This window comes from Diceros bicornis, chromosome 5 (assembly GCF_020826845.1).
Source record: "Diceros bicornis minor isolate mBicDic1 chromosome 5, mDicBic1.mat.cur, whole genome shotgun sequence".
NCBI classification, from domain to species: Eukaryota; Metazoa; Chordata; class Mammalia; order Perissodactyla; family Rhinocerotidae; genus Diceros; species Diceros bicornis.
The window spans coordinates 50,294,034-50,310,207 of NC_080744.1; the positions used below are offsets into that span (position 1 = coordinate 50,294,034).

General features: G+C 35.9%; 1 protein-coding gene across 2 annotated transcripts in view; it reads left to right on the forward strand.

The window, feature by feature from the left end:
* The window catches only part of UNC13C (unc-13 homolog C), a 590,924-nt gene extending 575,433 nt beyond the window's left edge, over positions 1-15,491 (forward strand). The window contains exons 31-33 of one of the 2 annotated variants that reach the window (XM_058541619.1): positions 4,283-4,375; positions 5,878-6,037; positions 14,217-14,796. In XM_058541619.1, coding sequence (XP_058397602.1) covers positions 4,283-4,375; positions 5,878-6,037; positions 14,217-14,502 — 539 coding nt within the window. In that variant the 3' untranslated portion in view covers positions 14,503-14,796. Of the gene's footprint in view, positions 1-4,282; positions 4,376-5,877; positions 6,038-14,216 lie in introns of both variants that reach the window. The other variant, XM_058541618.1, reaches the window with a different exon arrangement.
* Positions 15,492-16,174: the final 683 nt, after the last annotated feature.

A 16,174-nucleotide genomic window follows, 5' to 3' on the forward strand; every position in this document is an offset into this window, starting at 1 on the left:
GATCCATTTTTCTACACAGATGAAATTCTTTCAAAAAATAAATCTGACTATGCCACTCATGGTCAAAAAAAAGAGAATTCTCAGCAGCTGTAGGATAATGTCTAAAGACTTTTAAATAGCATTCAAGGTACCAGGATTTTCTGTTTCCTCTTGCTACTCTCTGTATGCTCCATCCATACTGAAATATTTGCAATTACCAAGACGCACTATTCTGTTTTATGCATCCACATGTGTGCACATGCAGAAGAGCCTCCTTAGCCATTTTCTCCCCTGAGAAATCCGTAATGATAACAGTTGCTAAGTAGAGTGTCCATATTTTAAGTCGTGTCCCCGCAAATTGTATCAATGTTCCACAAAACCTAAGAGTATTGGGGTTATAAACCAATGTTACTGAAATAAACAAAAAATTAAATAAAAAAAAAGAGTATTGGGAAAATACTAGAAGTATATCCATTAAAGTTGTAAGCAAATCAAAGATGTTAACTTTATTAATCAAGATCCTAGAAGGAATCAGGTGGCACACCCAAATTAAGATTATTTGAGGAGGATTTAATAAAGGAGTGATGTACAAAATTATGGGCAGGATATAAGAAAGCCAGAAGGAATAGTAAACTAACCTCCTTGCAACAAAAGTAATAAGGGGGGTAAGAAGCTACTGGAGCCACAAAAGAATTGTCACCTGATAAGGGCTGCTTGAAAGAAATTGTGATTTTTAGTTGCAAAATTCAGCCACCAAAAGTTGACTTCACTGCTCTGCTGCAGTGGCCCGGGGTTCGCCGGTTCGGATCCCAGGCGCACACTGACGCACCGCTTGTCAAGCCATGCTGTGGCGGTGTCCCATATAAAGTAGAGGAAGATGGGCATGGATGTTAACCCAGGGCCAGTCTTCCTCAGCAAAAAAAAGAGGAGGATTGGCAGATGCTAGCTCAGGGCCAATCTTCCTCACGAAAAAAAAAAGGTGACTTCACAAGAAGGAGACTACAGAAATAAATATCTGACCTGCCTCTCCTCTCTCCTTCCAATCTCTTGCTAGGACTTTCCATTGACCAAAGCCAACTAGATACTAAAGTGTAGAAGTGACCACTGAAATTGTCCATACAGATCAGCCTGTGAGGGCAGAGGGCAGAGCGGAGAAGGGTAGAATGTGAATTTGGAGAGCCAAAGGGAGGATAACAAGCCCATCTACTTTTAAACCTATCATATAATATAGTATTAGAAATAAAAGCCAATAAAATTAGCCAAAGCAAACAATAAATGGTATAGAAACTGGAAAAAGAAAGCTAAATGTTTCATTGATTGAAGATAATATGATAGTATACCTGCAAAATTCAAAAGGATTAAGTGAAAAATCTTTCATTTAAAAATTCAGTCAGTTGGCTGGATAAAAAAATTAATATACAAAAATCACTAGCCTTCCTATTATACAATATAATGGAGGAAATGGTTTCATTTAAAATAGGGTAAGATAAAATACCTAGGAATAAACTTTTAAAAATGTGCAATATTCACATGAAGAAAAATGTAAAATATAATTGAAGTACACAAACGGAGACTTGAATAATGGTAAGATATACTCTATTCTTGAATAGGAAGACATATCATAAAGATGTCACCAATTGAGGGATGATGTTAAACTATTTTATTTTTGCAAAATATGTTATCAACTTCTCTTGTGAACCCCAGTTTTTACTGCATAGACATCTTCCTTACCTATATCACAGTCCAGGTCCATCCTATATTAGTTACTTGTACTATTAGAAAGTTATTCAGGGGGCTGGCCCGGTGGCACAGCAGTTAAGTGCACACACTCTGCTTTGGCGGCCCGGGGTTCACAAGTTCGGATCCTGGGTGCACACGGACGCACTGCTTGTCACGCCATGCTGTGGCGGCGTCCCATATAAAGTAGAGGAAGATGGGCAGGGATATTAGCCCAGGGCCAATCTTCCTTGGCATCGGATGTTAGCTCAGGGTGATCGTCCTCACAGAAAAAAAAAAAAAAAAAAAAAAGAATGTTGTTCAGGTTTTTAAGACCTCCTCCTGCTCACATTAAAGCTTTAATCACTTATTGGATTAAGAGTTCCCTCCTCTTCACAAGCAGGCAAATATGGTAACGTTAGCACTAGAAGGAGGAAGAGGAGAAGGCGTGAGCTTTTCTCATGTGTACCCTTCCTCTTTCTTCTGGTAGTAGTTTCCTGGGTGTTGAGGAGGTAAGAAAGAGAGGGAAAAGATAACTCTTTATTTAAACTTCACTGGTGACGATTAGTGGTCATTATCTATTGGGTTAGTGTTAAGAGCTGTTCTAGTTCATTGTCTTTGAGGAAGTAGAAGCTTGGTAGAGCTGGCTGGTGTGAGACTCACTTCCAAATAGCTCTCTGAGGGCATTGATGGACTCTTTCAAGGCTAAAGACTTGGTCATTTATTCCTGCTGCACTTCACCTGCTACCAGCATGTCACAGTCCTCTGAGGTGCCTGCCTTTTTGCCCCATCTGTGACGATCCCCGACAAGACCATAGCCCACGATCACATCTTCCCTCTCTTGTCCCCAACACGGGCACTTCAAGTCCATTCAGGAACCAAGTCCCAGACTTCTTAGCAACCGTGAATTTAAAGAGGTGGTCCTGGGACACTCTGTGGCTGGTTGTCGCCCACTTGGCCATGCTCAGGTCATACTGTCTGCTAAGTAGGCAAGCAGTCCAAAAATGAAATGCCCATCTTGCTGGCACTCCCAGAGTTTAGGAGTATCTCTCTTGGAGTTTTCTTCCTTTTGCCTCAGGAAAAGAAAACATTTCCTCTCTTCCCTTCGCATGGAGCAAAGAATAGCCCAAAGTGATCACTTTCTATCTTTCAATCTTTTATTATCAAATGGCTGGGGAGAGAGGACAGGGGTCATGGTGGTGAACTGGCTCTTTTCAGCGGGTCCTGTTGAGAAGTTCCTGCCCAAATCCAGTGATTCTCTGAAGTTAGAAATTGAAAGTCTCTTAGAATCTTTTATTTTCAGCTTTGGTCATTAGCCATTTATTTTACAAAAGTAAGATTCTTGTTGATATTATATATTGCATATGAGAGTGTTAATTGTTAAAATCTCTATGCGGTAAAATTAAATTTCCACCCACCTGTGACAAATGAATTTCACTTCTAGAAATTATACTATAGATAAACTTGTAAATATGAAAAAGAATTATTCATTACAGTTGCTTATAACAGCAAGGGCTTGAAAAAAACAAAATATAGTTAAATAAACTATATTATGTTCATATAATGGAATAAAGACCAAACATAATTTTAAGTGTTTTAATGTTTTAATACTTGTAAACAGCTCAGTGATTCATTTTCAAGCAAGTACTCATTGAACATTACTTTGTAGTTAATGCTGTGATAGTCCATGCTATATTAAAGAGTGAAGGATAGCTTTATATATACTGAAATGGAATGATCTCTATTATGTATTTTTAGCTGAAAAGACGGAGGTAAAGGATAGAGCATGTACTTCTATTTGTGGAAAAAAATTATATGTTCTTGGTGATATTTTAATAAATGTGTGTATAATAAGAGGTTAGTGTTATTACCCCTAGTTTACAAATGAGAAAACCAAGACTTGAGAATAAAGCAAATTCTGATTACAGAACCAGTAATGGCATAACTATGATTTGAATTCAAGTTTATATGATCCCAAATCACAGGCACTTTCTAATACATGTTTAACCCTTGACTAACCTTTACCACAGTAGAATTGACTACTCTTTTTTATGCCATCAATAGACCTTGTAAATGTATCTATTATAGAACTTATCCCACTATATTATAGCAATATGTTTATATGTCAGTCTCTCCCAGCCTACTGTGGGCTTCATAACAGCAGGTGCTGTATAGAGCCATCTTTGTGTCCCTGATGCTTTGGTATGGCACATTGTAGAGACACTTTTAACAAAGAAATGAAAGGCAATGACACATCTTTGTACATAAACAATTAATAGAGCTTTATTAAGTGTCTAGTAAGGCAACTACAAGTTCTTTTAACAATAATATTAACAGGGTGTCTTATGATATCTAAGGAGCATATGAAATTTTAGCTCGAGGGGTTAAATATGATTATTACCCAAGCCTCAAACCTGCATAGCAAATTAACTTTAGTGAACATTTCTCAATACTTATTCTGTGCTATTAATGAAAAGAACCATTCATTTCCGTGAACACACTTTAAAGTCCCTTATACTGAGAATGTAGATGTCCATTACTAAGTAGTCTGAAAGTTCAGGCCAATAAACTTCTGCTTATTTTGCAGGTCGCTCCTCCAAAGATTCAGTGGGTCAGATATCTGTTCATGTGGACATCATCCCCACCCCAGGAACTGGAGAGCATAAAGTCACTGTAAAAGGTATATTTGGGGTCCAGATAGATCAAACAGCCTATTTAGACTATAACCTCTGCAATAATAATGATATTGAAAATGTAATTTTTTTCTCAGATCTCTGGTTTTAAAAAATGTATATTAAATTATTTTAGGGCATGCTCAGAATTTCTTCCTGAAACCAGAACTTTTGATTTCAAACTGCAAAAAATCAACGCCACAAATATTTAGCCTGTATTATTTGAAATATCTAAATGGTTTAAATACATTGGTGATTACATTTCAAAACTATATACAATGAACCTTTTCTCTGTGGTCGATGCTATACATTGAACATTAGTGCCATGGTTGGCTTCAAAACTTGTCAATCAAATTTTAGATGTTAAGTCGGTATGTTCTTCCTATTCATATAATCTACCTACTTACTTCATTTTCTATATGATTTCCAACAACCGGTTTGATTTTCTTTCTTAATGAGTGGTTCAAGCTATTGGTTTTATATTGTAAAAATGCAATCTGAACGCAGGGGTCATTTCAAAGGTGAAATTTAATGGTCAATATTTTGCCCAGTAGAACCATATTCTATTTTTATATTATTGCAGACTTAGTCACTTTAATCAAAACCACGGCCATCTAATGTATTTTAAAATTGCATTACTTTATATATCTTTGTATTATAAAAGTAACACTTATATAATCTATAATAGATTATGTACAGTGTCAGTAAGCATCCAGATAAGTGGGCATGCCTATGCATGCCAGTCTCCTTAAATATTTTTGAAAAATATTTTGCCAGTATATATCAAATGTCCAAAGTTTTATGAACCTTTTGCATTAACAATTTTAGTTACAAGACATTTCCTTAAGAATATCATCATCGAAAAATGAGAAAAGTTGTACATATGAGAGTGTACATTTAAGAATTATTATGCTAGGATGAAATATCGATCTAGTGGAATATTTGGAGTTGCAAAATATATAGTGAATTAGAAAGATACCCATGATGGACTTGAAAAATAAAGCTACTTCTAAGACTGCAATGCATTATGATCCCATTTTATATATAAAGTAACTGAATACTGAAAGCATATACACCAAAATATTGTCATTTCCTCTGAGTGATAAAGTTATATATTTTTGTTTTAATCTATTTTCTATTTTCTGTATACTTTCTAAATATTTTATGATGAACATATCTTAATTTTTAATATGAAAAACATCATGTTTTTACCTAATTTTCATTAGTAATGAATGCCATTTCAATTATGGCTAACTTTTTGCCACATCAGTGCCACACAGCTTAGAGCTGAAAACCCCATCAAGCGTGCATTCCAGAGAGTAAATTGTTCTTTCTTCAAGGATGTCTTCTTGTCAATGGGATTAGGGTGCTATCAAATGTAACTTATGGCTTCGCACATTATTTTAAAAAATAAAAATTTACTCTGAAGACCAAAGAGAAAGGCTAAGATTCCACCCATTTGTTTGCTAATACTTTATATTCCTTTCCCTTTTCCTTTTTTTGTTTTTAGTGATTGCTATTAATGACCTACACTGGCAGACCACTGCAATGTTCCGCCCCTTTGTGGAAGTTTGTATACTGGGACCCAACCTTGGAGATAAGAAGAGAAAACAAGGCACAAAGACAAAAAGCAACACCTGGTCACCAAAGTACAATGAAACATTTCAGTTGTAAGTCATGACCCATCTCATTTATTCAACCAGGCAATAGCCATTGTACAGCTAAACTTATTGAGGAATTCAGGATAGGAATGGCAATGGGCTTTGCTAAGGAAAGCAAAACCTATAGGTTTAAGTATTCCTGTTCATCACTGATCCAAGGCAAATGAAGAAGACTATGTTTTTAGTTCTCTTCCCCTCACTCAGTATCTGTTCAGTGCCTGCCATGTATCATACAATATTATAGGCATTGGGTATATATAATAGGAGATCTCTGCTCTCATGGAAGTTACTTTCTAGAGATAAGGAACATGTGATAAACAAAATCACACATAAATAAACAAAAATTTATCATATAATACTGCGTACTATGCAGAGAATTAAAACAGAGTGATGCAATAGATGGATTGGTTGGCTGCTTAGACTGGCTGCTCAGGAAAGCCTCTCTGAGCACGTGACTTTTAAATTGAAACCTGAGAAAGTAAGAAGCAGTCATGCAAGGAAGAAGGTTGAGAGCATTTCAGGCCAAGCAAAATTGCTAGTGCAAGGACTGTAAGGCAGGAGCATGCCTGGCATATTTAAAAGTCTGTATATAGTGGGCAGGGGAGTGAGATAAAATGAGTTTGGAGAGGTGTTCAGGGCATAGATACCACATCACACAGGGCTTTGCAGTCAGGATAAAGGAGAGTTAAGTTACATTCTAAGTTCAATAGGAAACCTTGAAGGATTTTCAGATGAGAGGATGAACAATCTGATTTATATCTTTAAATTATTAATCTGTTTGCTGTAGAGAGAAACAATTAGAGGGAAGCAAGACCAAACATGTAAAGATAAGTAGAAGGCTATTGCAATAGTTCAGGCAAGAGATAATAGTGACTGACCAGATGGTAGTAGGGAAATAGAAGGAAGTAGCAGGGAGATGGAAAGAAGTGGAAAGATTGTGAATACGTATTGGAAGTAGATTCTATAGGCATACCTCGGAGATTGTAGGCTCGGTTTCAAACCACCACCAATAAAGCAAATATCACAATAAAGTGAGTCACATGAAATTTTTTGATTTCCCAGTGCATATAAAAGTTATGTTTACATTATACTGTAGTCTATTAAGTGTACACTAGAATTATGTCTAAAAAACAATGTACATACCGTAATTAAAAATACCTTATTGCTAAAAAATGCTGACGATCATCTGAGACTTCAGTGAGTCATAATCTCTTTGCTGGTGGCGGGTCTTGTAAAAAACACAATATCTGCAAAGTGCAATAAAGCGAAGCACAATAAAACAAGGTATTCCTATATAGAACTTGCAGTGGATTGCAGGTAAAACATGAAAGAAGGAGTATGTAAGTTAGGCTCCTGAGAACATTCAATTTAGGATAATTCACGACAGACTTATTAACAAAGGGCCTTACAAAGATGAAAGAATAGAGGGACTACAAGCACAGGGATGCAACCTGGGGCTAGAAGTAGCCAGGTTATTACCTCTATCCCCTAGTGACACTGGGCAAGCGCACACGTTCCTGCACCACACCCTCAGCCCCACCAAAAGTAGCAGGCAAGCATTCCCCTAGCACCACTTCCCGTGGCCCCACTAGAGGCAGCAGGCAAGCACCTCAACCCCCATGCCACTACCCATGTCCCCGTCAGAGCCAGTGGGCACATGCCACCCATGCAGAGGATGCCTCTTGAGCCCAGGCTCTGGTGGCCAGGAGGGATTTCATTTCTGGGCCACATGGGTCTGAAACAATTGGAGGGACAGTTCAAGAGACAACCAAGAACTAGGGCAAGGATAAAGGATAAGGTTCATCTTCTACACAGGGCTACTCCTTCAAGACTAGGAGAGAGAGCTGTTTCACTGAATACATAGAAACAGAGAATCAAGCAAAATGAGGACACAGAGGAATATGTTCCAAATGAAGAAACAAGATAAACACCTGAAAAAAACCTTAACGAAATGGATATAAGTAATTTACCTTATAAAGAATTGAAAGTAATGGTCATAAAGATGCTTAGTGAACTTGGGAGAAGAATGAATGAACACAGTGAGAACCTCCACAAAGAAATAGAAAATATAAGAAAGTACCAAACAGAAGTCACAGAGATGAAGAATAGCTAAACTAAAAAATACACTACAAGGGTTCAACAGCAGACTAGATGAAGAAAAAGAAAGTATCAGTTAGCTGCAAGATAGGGCAGTGGAACTTACCCAAACAAAGCAGCAAAAAGAAAAAAGAACTTTAAAAAGTGAAGACAGCTTAAGGAACCTTTGGGACAACATCAAGTGGAATAACATTCTCTCTTTTTCTTTAACTTTTGACATTTTAATTACAGTGTGTCTTGGTGTGGATCTCTTTAGGTTCATCTTATTTGGATCTCTTGGCTTCCTGCATCTAGATGTCTGTTTCCTTCCTCAGATCAGGGAAGTTTTCAGCCATTATTTTTTCAAATAAGTTTTATGCTCCTTTCTCTCTCTCTTCTCCACCTATGATGTTCCCACAACAACAAAATTGACTAACAACACATTTCTCAGAACATATCCCTGTCATTGCATGACACATGACTGTACAAGAAGAAAAGTAGAAAAATCAAAAATATGTGAAGATTAAACAGCATGCTACTGAACAACCAATGGGTTAACAAAGAAATCAAAGGAGAAATAAAAAAATACCTGAGACATATGAAAATGGAAGTACAACACACCAAAATCTATGGGATGTAGCAGAAGCAGTTCTAAGAGGGAAGTTTATAGTGATACAGTCCTGCCTCAAGAAACAAGAAAAATCCAAATAAACAATCTAATTTTGCACCTAAAGGAACTAGAAAAAGAACAAAGAAAGCCCAAAGTTAGTGGAAGGAAGGAAATAATAAAGATCAGAGCAGAAATAAATGGAATAGAGACTAAAAAAATAATACAAAAGATCAATGAAACTAAGAGCTGGTTGTTGAAAAGATAAACAAAATTGCCAAACCTTTAGCTAGACTCACAAAGGAAAAAAGAGAGAGGGTTCAAATTAATAAAATCAGAAATGAAAGAGGAGAAATTACAACTGATACCAAAGAAATACAAAGGACCGTAAGAGATTTCTACAAACAGTTATGTGCCAACAAATTGGACAACCTAAAAGAAATGGATAAATTCCTAGAAACACGCAATCTTCCAAGACTGAATCATGAAAAATAGAAAATCTGAACAGACTGATCACTAGTAAGGAGATTGAATCAGTCCAGGACCACACAAATTCACTGTTGAATTCTACCAAATATTCAAAGAATATTTAATACATATCCTTCTCAAACTCTCCCAACCAATTGAAGAGGAGGGAACACTCTGAAACTCATTTTATGACACCAGCATTACCCTGATACCAAAACCAGGCAAGAACACCACAATAAAAGAAAATTACATGCCAATATCCCTGATGAACATAGATGCAAAAATCCTCAACAAAATATTAATGAACTGAATTCAACAATACATTAAAAGGATCAAACACCGTGATCAAGTGGGATTTATTCCAGGGATGCAAAGATGGTTCAACATCTGCAAATCAATCAACGTGATACACCACATTAACAAAATTAAGGATAAACTTGTATGATCATTTCAATAGATGCAGCAAAAGCATTTGACAAATTCAACATCCATTTATGCTAAAAACTCTTGACAAAGTGGGTTGAGAGTGGAAAGTAACTCAACATAATAAAAGCCATGTATGACAAGCCCACAGCTAACATCATACTTAATGGTGAAACGCTGAGAGCTTTCTCCCTAAGATCAGGAAAAAGACAAGGATGCCCACTCTCACCACTTTTATTCAACATAGTATTGGAGATCCTAGCCAGAGCAATTAGGTGGGAAAAAGAAATAAAAGGCATCCAAATTGGAAAGGAAGAAGTAAAACTGTCACTATTTGTGGGCAACATGCTTTTATATATAGAAAACCCTAAAGACTCCACCAAAAAACTGTTAGAACTAATAAACAAATTCAGCAAAGTTGCAGGGTACGAAATCAATATACAAAAATCTATTGTGTTGTTATACACTAACAACAAACTATCAGACAGGGAAATTAAGAAAACAATTCCATTTACAATTGCATCAAAAAAAGTAAAATAAAATACCTAGGAATAAATTTAACCAAGAAGATGACAGACCTGTTCACTAAAAACTATGACACTGATGAAAGAAATTGAAGAAGACACAAATAAATGGAAAGATAGTCCATGCTCATGGATTGGAAGAATATTGTAAAAATGTGCATATTACTCAAGCAATCTACAGATTCAATGTAATCTCTATTAAAATTTCAATAACATTTTTCACAGACGAGAACAAATAATACAAAAATTTGTACGAAACCACGAAAGATCTCAAATAGCCAAAGCAATCTTGAGAAAGAAAAACAAAGCTGAAGGCATCATGCTCCCCGATTTCAAACTATATTACAAAGCTATGGTAATCAAAACAGTATGATATTGGCATAAAAACAAACACATAAATCAATGGAATAAAATAGATAATCCAGAAATAAACATATGCATATAAGTCAAATAATTTATGACAAAAGAGGCAAAAATAGATAATAGGAAAAGACAGTCTCTTCAACAAATGATGTTGGGAAACCTGGACAGCCACATGCAAAAGAATGAAACTGGACCACTATCTTACACCATACACAAAAATTGACTCAAAATGGATTAATGATGAACGTAAAACCAGAAACCGTAAAACTCCTAGAAGAAAACATAGGCAGTAAGCTCCTCAGCATCACTCTGGGTGATGTTTTTTCGGATCTGACTCCAGAGGAAATGGCAACAAAAGCAAAAATAAACAAATGGGACTACATCAAACTAAAAAGCTTCTGCACAGTGAAGGAAACCATCAACAAAATAAAAGGCAACCTACTGAATGGGGTAAGATATTTGCAAGTCATATATATCCAATAAGGGGTTAATATCCAAAATATATAAAGAACTCATACAACTCAACAACCAAACAATGAACAGTCTGATTAAAAATCGGGCAGAGGATCTGAATAGACATTGTTTCCAAAGAAGGCATACAGATGCCTAACAGATACATGAAAATATACTCAACATCACTAATCACCAGGGAAATGCAAATCAAAACCACAAAAAAATTTTATCTCTCACCTGTCAGAATGGCTTTTATCAAAAGGACAAGAAATAATAAGTGTTGGTGAGGATGTGGAAAAGGGAACCCTAGTACACTGTCAGTGGGAATGTAAATTGGTGCAGCCACTGTGGAAAACAGTATGGAGGTTCCTCAAAAATTAAAAATAGAACTGCCATATGATCCAACAATTCCACTTCTGGGTATTTATCTTAAGAAAATGAAAACCTTAATTTGAAAAGACATATGCACCCTCATATTCATTGCAGCATTATTTAATAACCAAGATATGGAAATAACCTAAATGTCTACCAATGGATGAATAGGTATATATATATATATATATATACACACAATGGAATACTACTTAGCCATAATAAAAAAGAATGAAATCTTGCCATTTGCAACAACATGGATGGACCTTGAGGGTATTATGCTAAGTGAAATAAGTCCGACAAAGACGAATACTGTATGATTTCACTTATACTTGGAATCTTAAAAAATCAAAACAAATGAACAAACAAAACAAAACTCATAGATACAGAGAACAGATTGGTGATTGCCAGAGGGAAGGGGGGCTGGGGGAAATGGGTGAAGGGAATCAAGAGGTATAAACTTCTAGATATAAATAAATAAGTCATGGGAATGTAATGTACAGCATGGTGATTATAGTCAATGATAATATATTACAAATTTGAAAGTTGTTAGTAAAGTAAATCTTAAAAGTTCTCAAGACAAGAAAAAAAATTTAGTAACTTTGTATGGTGACAGATGATAAGTAGACTTATTATGATCATTTTGTAATGTATACAAATGTCGCATCATGTTGTACACCTGAAACTAATATAATCTTGTATGTCAATTATACTTCAATAAAAAGAAAAGCAGTGGCCTTCCATGAAGGGAAACAGCCTGCTTGAGGCAGCATCACACGCAAGGAGCCAGGGAAATAAAGACTCTGTCCTTACTCTCATCATTACTTCTGATTTCCAGATAGGGCTCCTTTTGGCCAAAACCAGCTGGAAGCCAGAGCACGCTGGAACTCTATTGATGTAGTCTTTACAGGCCAGCATTCTATTGCAAAGCACAAGGAGTAGGATGGAGAGTAGATCCAGTTGGGGCAAATGGAAGTTATCCAGCACTGAATGAAATGAAGGATGACCCCTTATGCTTTTGGCGTAAGCAATTGGGTAGATAGTGATTAACTGAGTTGGGTGAATAGGGACAGGAGATAACGAGATCAAAGATTTTGCTTTAAATCTATTAATTTGGAGATGTCTTTGGTACATCCAAAAGGAGATATCAAATATGTAGTTGGATATAACTTGAGACTATCTCCCTGTAGATGTAATTAATTCCATAAATCTAGAGGTGCTGACCTACGGATAGATAGGGAAGAGAGAGGGACACAGAACCAAGCCTTAGAGGCTTACACACACAAACACACAAGCACACACACACCAAAACAGTCCCTTAGTGATTTGGTTTTTTGTTTGGTTGTTTTGCATTCTTGATTTCCCAGAGAACTTTCGGCACTCTGTGCTCTGAATACTTAACTCTCTTACTACTCATTAAAACATAACTGTCCTGCGGCAGGCCGGGTGGCGTAGCGGTTAAGTTTGCATGCACTCCACTTCAGCGGACCGGGGTTTGCAGGTTCGGATCCCTGGCACGGACCGAGGCACCACTTGTGAAGCCATGCTGTGGCAGCATCCCATATAAAGTAGAAGAAAATGGGCATGGATGTTAGCTCTGGGCTAATCTTCCTCACAAAAAAAAAAAAAAAAAACTTAACTGTCCTACAATGCATATTAAAAAGGTTCTAATAGATTATTCACATTAATAATCTCTACTAATAAACTAGCTCACAAGATTCCACCTATCTACTCCTCCAAATTACACAAAAACTTTGATCCAATTAAAATGTCTTCAAAAAGGTTCTAGGAATTACTTGAATCATGCGAAATTCAGATATAGCACTGTGAACTACCACAACTCTGGGAAAAGGCGGCATTTTAATATATTTAAATTCACAAGATCTGGCTTCAATCGTGTTTTGCTCTTCTATTCTTACCCACCAGGCTTCCATTTTCTTTCATATTATTTCAGATCATCTCTAAATAAATACACAGTTTAGTTATCAATGTCACCTGAAAACAAAAGTTTGACTCTGCAAAATGTTTGATCAGAAAAAGTCACGTAGAAAAGGAAGAAATTTGGAAGCTTGAACTGCTGAGGAATATACTCAGCAGTTTTATGAATGTGCATTCATTAGAAAGTGAAGAATATCTGAGGATGAATTAAAGTAAGGAGCAGGGGAGAATCATCCTCAGCATATCACCACTCAGCCTTCTTCATTATGTTCAGTTCTGTGCTGACAAGTTGTCTTGGGTTGTTATTAGTAGAGGCCATCCTCAGCCCCACACTTGACAGGTCTAACTGCTGCCATAGATAAGAATTGGCATTGAAGCACAGGGCTTTGCTGGAACTGATTTACTCTGGAGATTTGTATCCAATTCAGCATTTTGTGAATAGTGCTTGATAGTCTGTGCAGCGTGTTCCCCCGAGAAAAGGCTCCTAAATATAACAGCATATCGAGGCGTCTGAGGTAAAGAAAAGAGATTGTAATAACTGATGTTGAAATGGCAAAGAAATTCTTCCATGAGTTACCCCTCAACCTGACCAAGCTTCAACGACCCCTAGCAACCCCATCCGATCCTTATATCAGTGGGGAGACCCTGCCTCCAATGATTAAGTACAACATAATATTTTAATTCCAGTTTCTATTAATATGCTTAACATCAAGGCAGTAAAGCATATTTAGATTGATTTCTTATTTCTATCTAGGGAAAGGAGTTTTTAACTTAGATTGCAAAATAATGTCTATGTAAAGACTAAGTAAAATTTAAAGGATATTTGCATCAGAGTTAAAATGCAATATACTCTATTTGCCAATATTCTGAGCAATGCATAAAATTTTCAACAGTATTTTAGAACCATACTGATCCCTAGGTGAGTAAAGTTTTTGCTCAAAATTCTTATTTTTAATCCACACAGCATTCTGGCTAATGGAAACCACCCAGGGGCATATGAACTTCATCTCTCAGTTAAGGATTACTGCTTTGCCCGAGAAGATCGAATTATCGGAATGACGGTAATTCAACTACAGAACATAGCGGAAAAGGGAAGCCATGGGGCATGGTATCCCCTTTTGAAAAATGTCTCTATGGATGAAACTGGTTTGACTATCCTTAGAATACTCTCTCAGAGGACCAGCGATGATGTGGCTAAAGAATTTGTAAGACTTAAGTCTGAAACAAGATCTGCTGAAGAGAGTGCTTGAAACAAATACTGCAAGATTTCATCTTTGAGCATTCGTAAACTTTAACTGTTTGACTACTGCATGCATGTGCAAATACATGGGAATGTTTATTTCACTATGTTTCAGTGTTTGCCAGTACTCAATGTCTGCAAGGTATGTGAAAAACCTGCTGAACTTTTATACCAATTCTGGTCTTTGGGAAATAAATGTTCCATGAAGTGCCAAAATTATGATGCAAAGTGAAATATCTAGACTATATTTTAAAATGTTTATTTCATTTCATTACCCATTTCTCACCTGTTAAACATACTAAAAAACAGTTAGTCTTTTGAGTTTGTCCATTAGTTGTCTTTGTTAAGTTAATGTATGTTGCCCATAGATCAGAAAGTATTTGTTACTCAAATTCCATTTTATTTAGACTTACCTCATTGTAGACGTCTTACAAATACCCTTTTCTATCATAACTAGAAACGCAGTCACTTCTAGAAAGTGTTTGTAATTTTATAGTTGCACATATATTGTGATGATTTTTGCATACAAATTAAAATAGAAAAGGTGGGAAATATTTTATGCCGACCAGTTTCCAACCTTTCTGAAATATCACTGTGAAGAAATGCTATTAAAGCAAACTTATACGAAGCAATGCTATATAGAGTTTGTTAACAATGTTTGATATATTGACAAAACTTTGTTCTTTAAAACTGCCAAGGTCACATCACATTTGTAAAAAAGGTAAATTGATGCATTTGCCATCTAGCATTATGTCTTGGTTCTACCAAATTTCATTCTTTAGAAAGTCAGAGGATTAATGGTTTAGAAATGTGATCAAAGGTTTGTTTCTTAAAATTACCTGTGATAAGTAACTACCCTGTTAGTGTTTTCTCTCTGACAGTTATGACTATCTCCTTATTTACTCAGCACTATAATCAGTTAAATGCCTTTTTCTTTTTAAAAATACTCAACAATTTGTACTGAATGCAGCATTACTATATATTGCACTGGAGCAAAAAGTCATGTCTTCACCTATTTAGTGAAAAATATAAAGTCTGAAGAAATTGCTTACAATTTTGTAATTTATGTTATTTATAAGCCCAAGATGCATCAGATGCAATAGGAAAACAACTTAATACAGCTTGGTACATAAAAATATAACTAGGGTGGATTTTGAATATGAAATAGTTTAAGAATATTTGCATTTTCCGTATTTTTATGGTTTGACTTTTTAGAGTCTGTATCTAAATACTTGACTAGAGAACAATACTTTGTAATTGTAACTTATGGTCATAACTGTTAGTGGACAACATACATATGCAGAAACAAGAAACTGTAACAATGATTGTGTTTTGTGAACAAGCTGGTCTGATATGTTAAGAACAGAAATGTATAGTATCATGACTCGCAGAATTATTCTATTACTGAATGTGAAAACACAGACCAGTCAGATCCACTAATTCATGTTCAATTGTTAAGCACTTGCTTTGTTAATGATTTCTCCAAATGCGTAGCACAATGAGATCCTCTGGCATATGCATTAATAAATGGATATATATTAAGTATACGCAACACTTTATTGTATCTTCTGCCTTTTTATTTCATTTATGCAACATCGTTTCATTATTTGGGAATAAAAACTCAAGGCTCTTTTTACTGGATAGAACACTGTTCACACTGTTTTGTTCTAATATCTGATTAG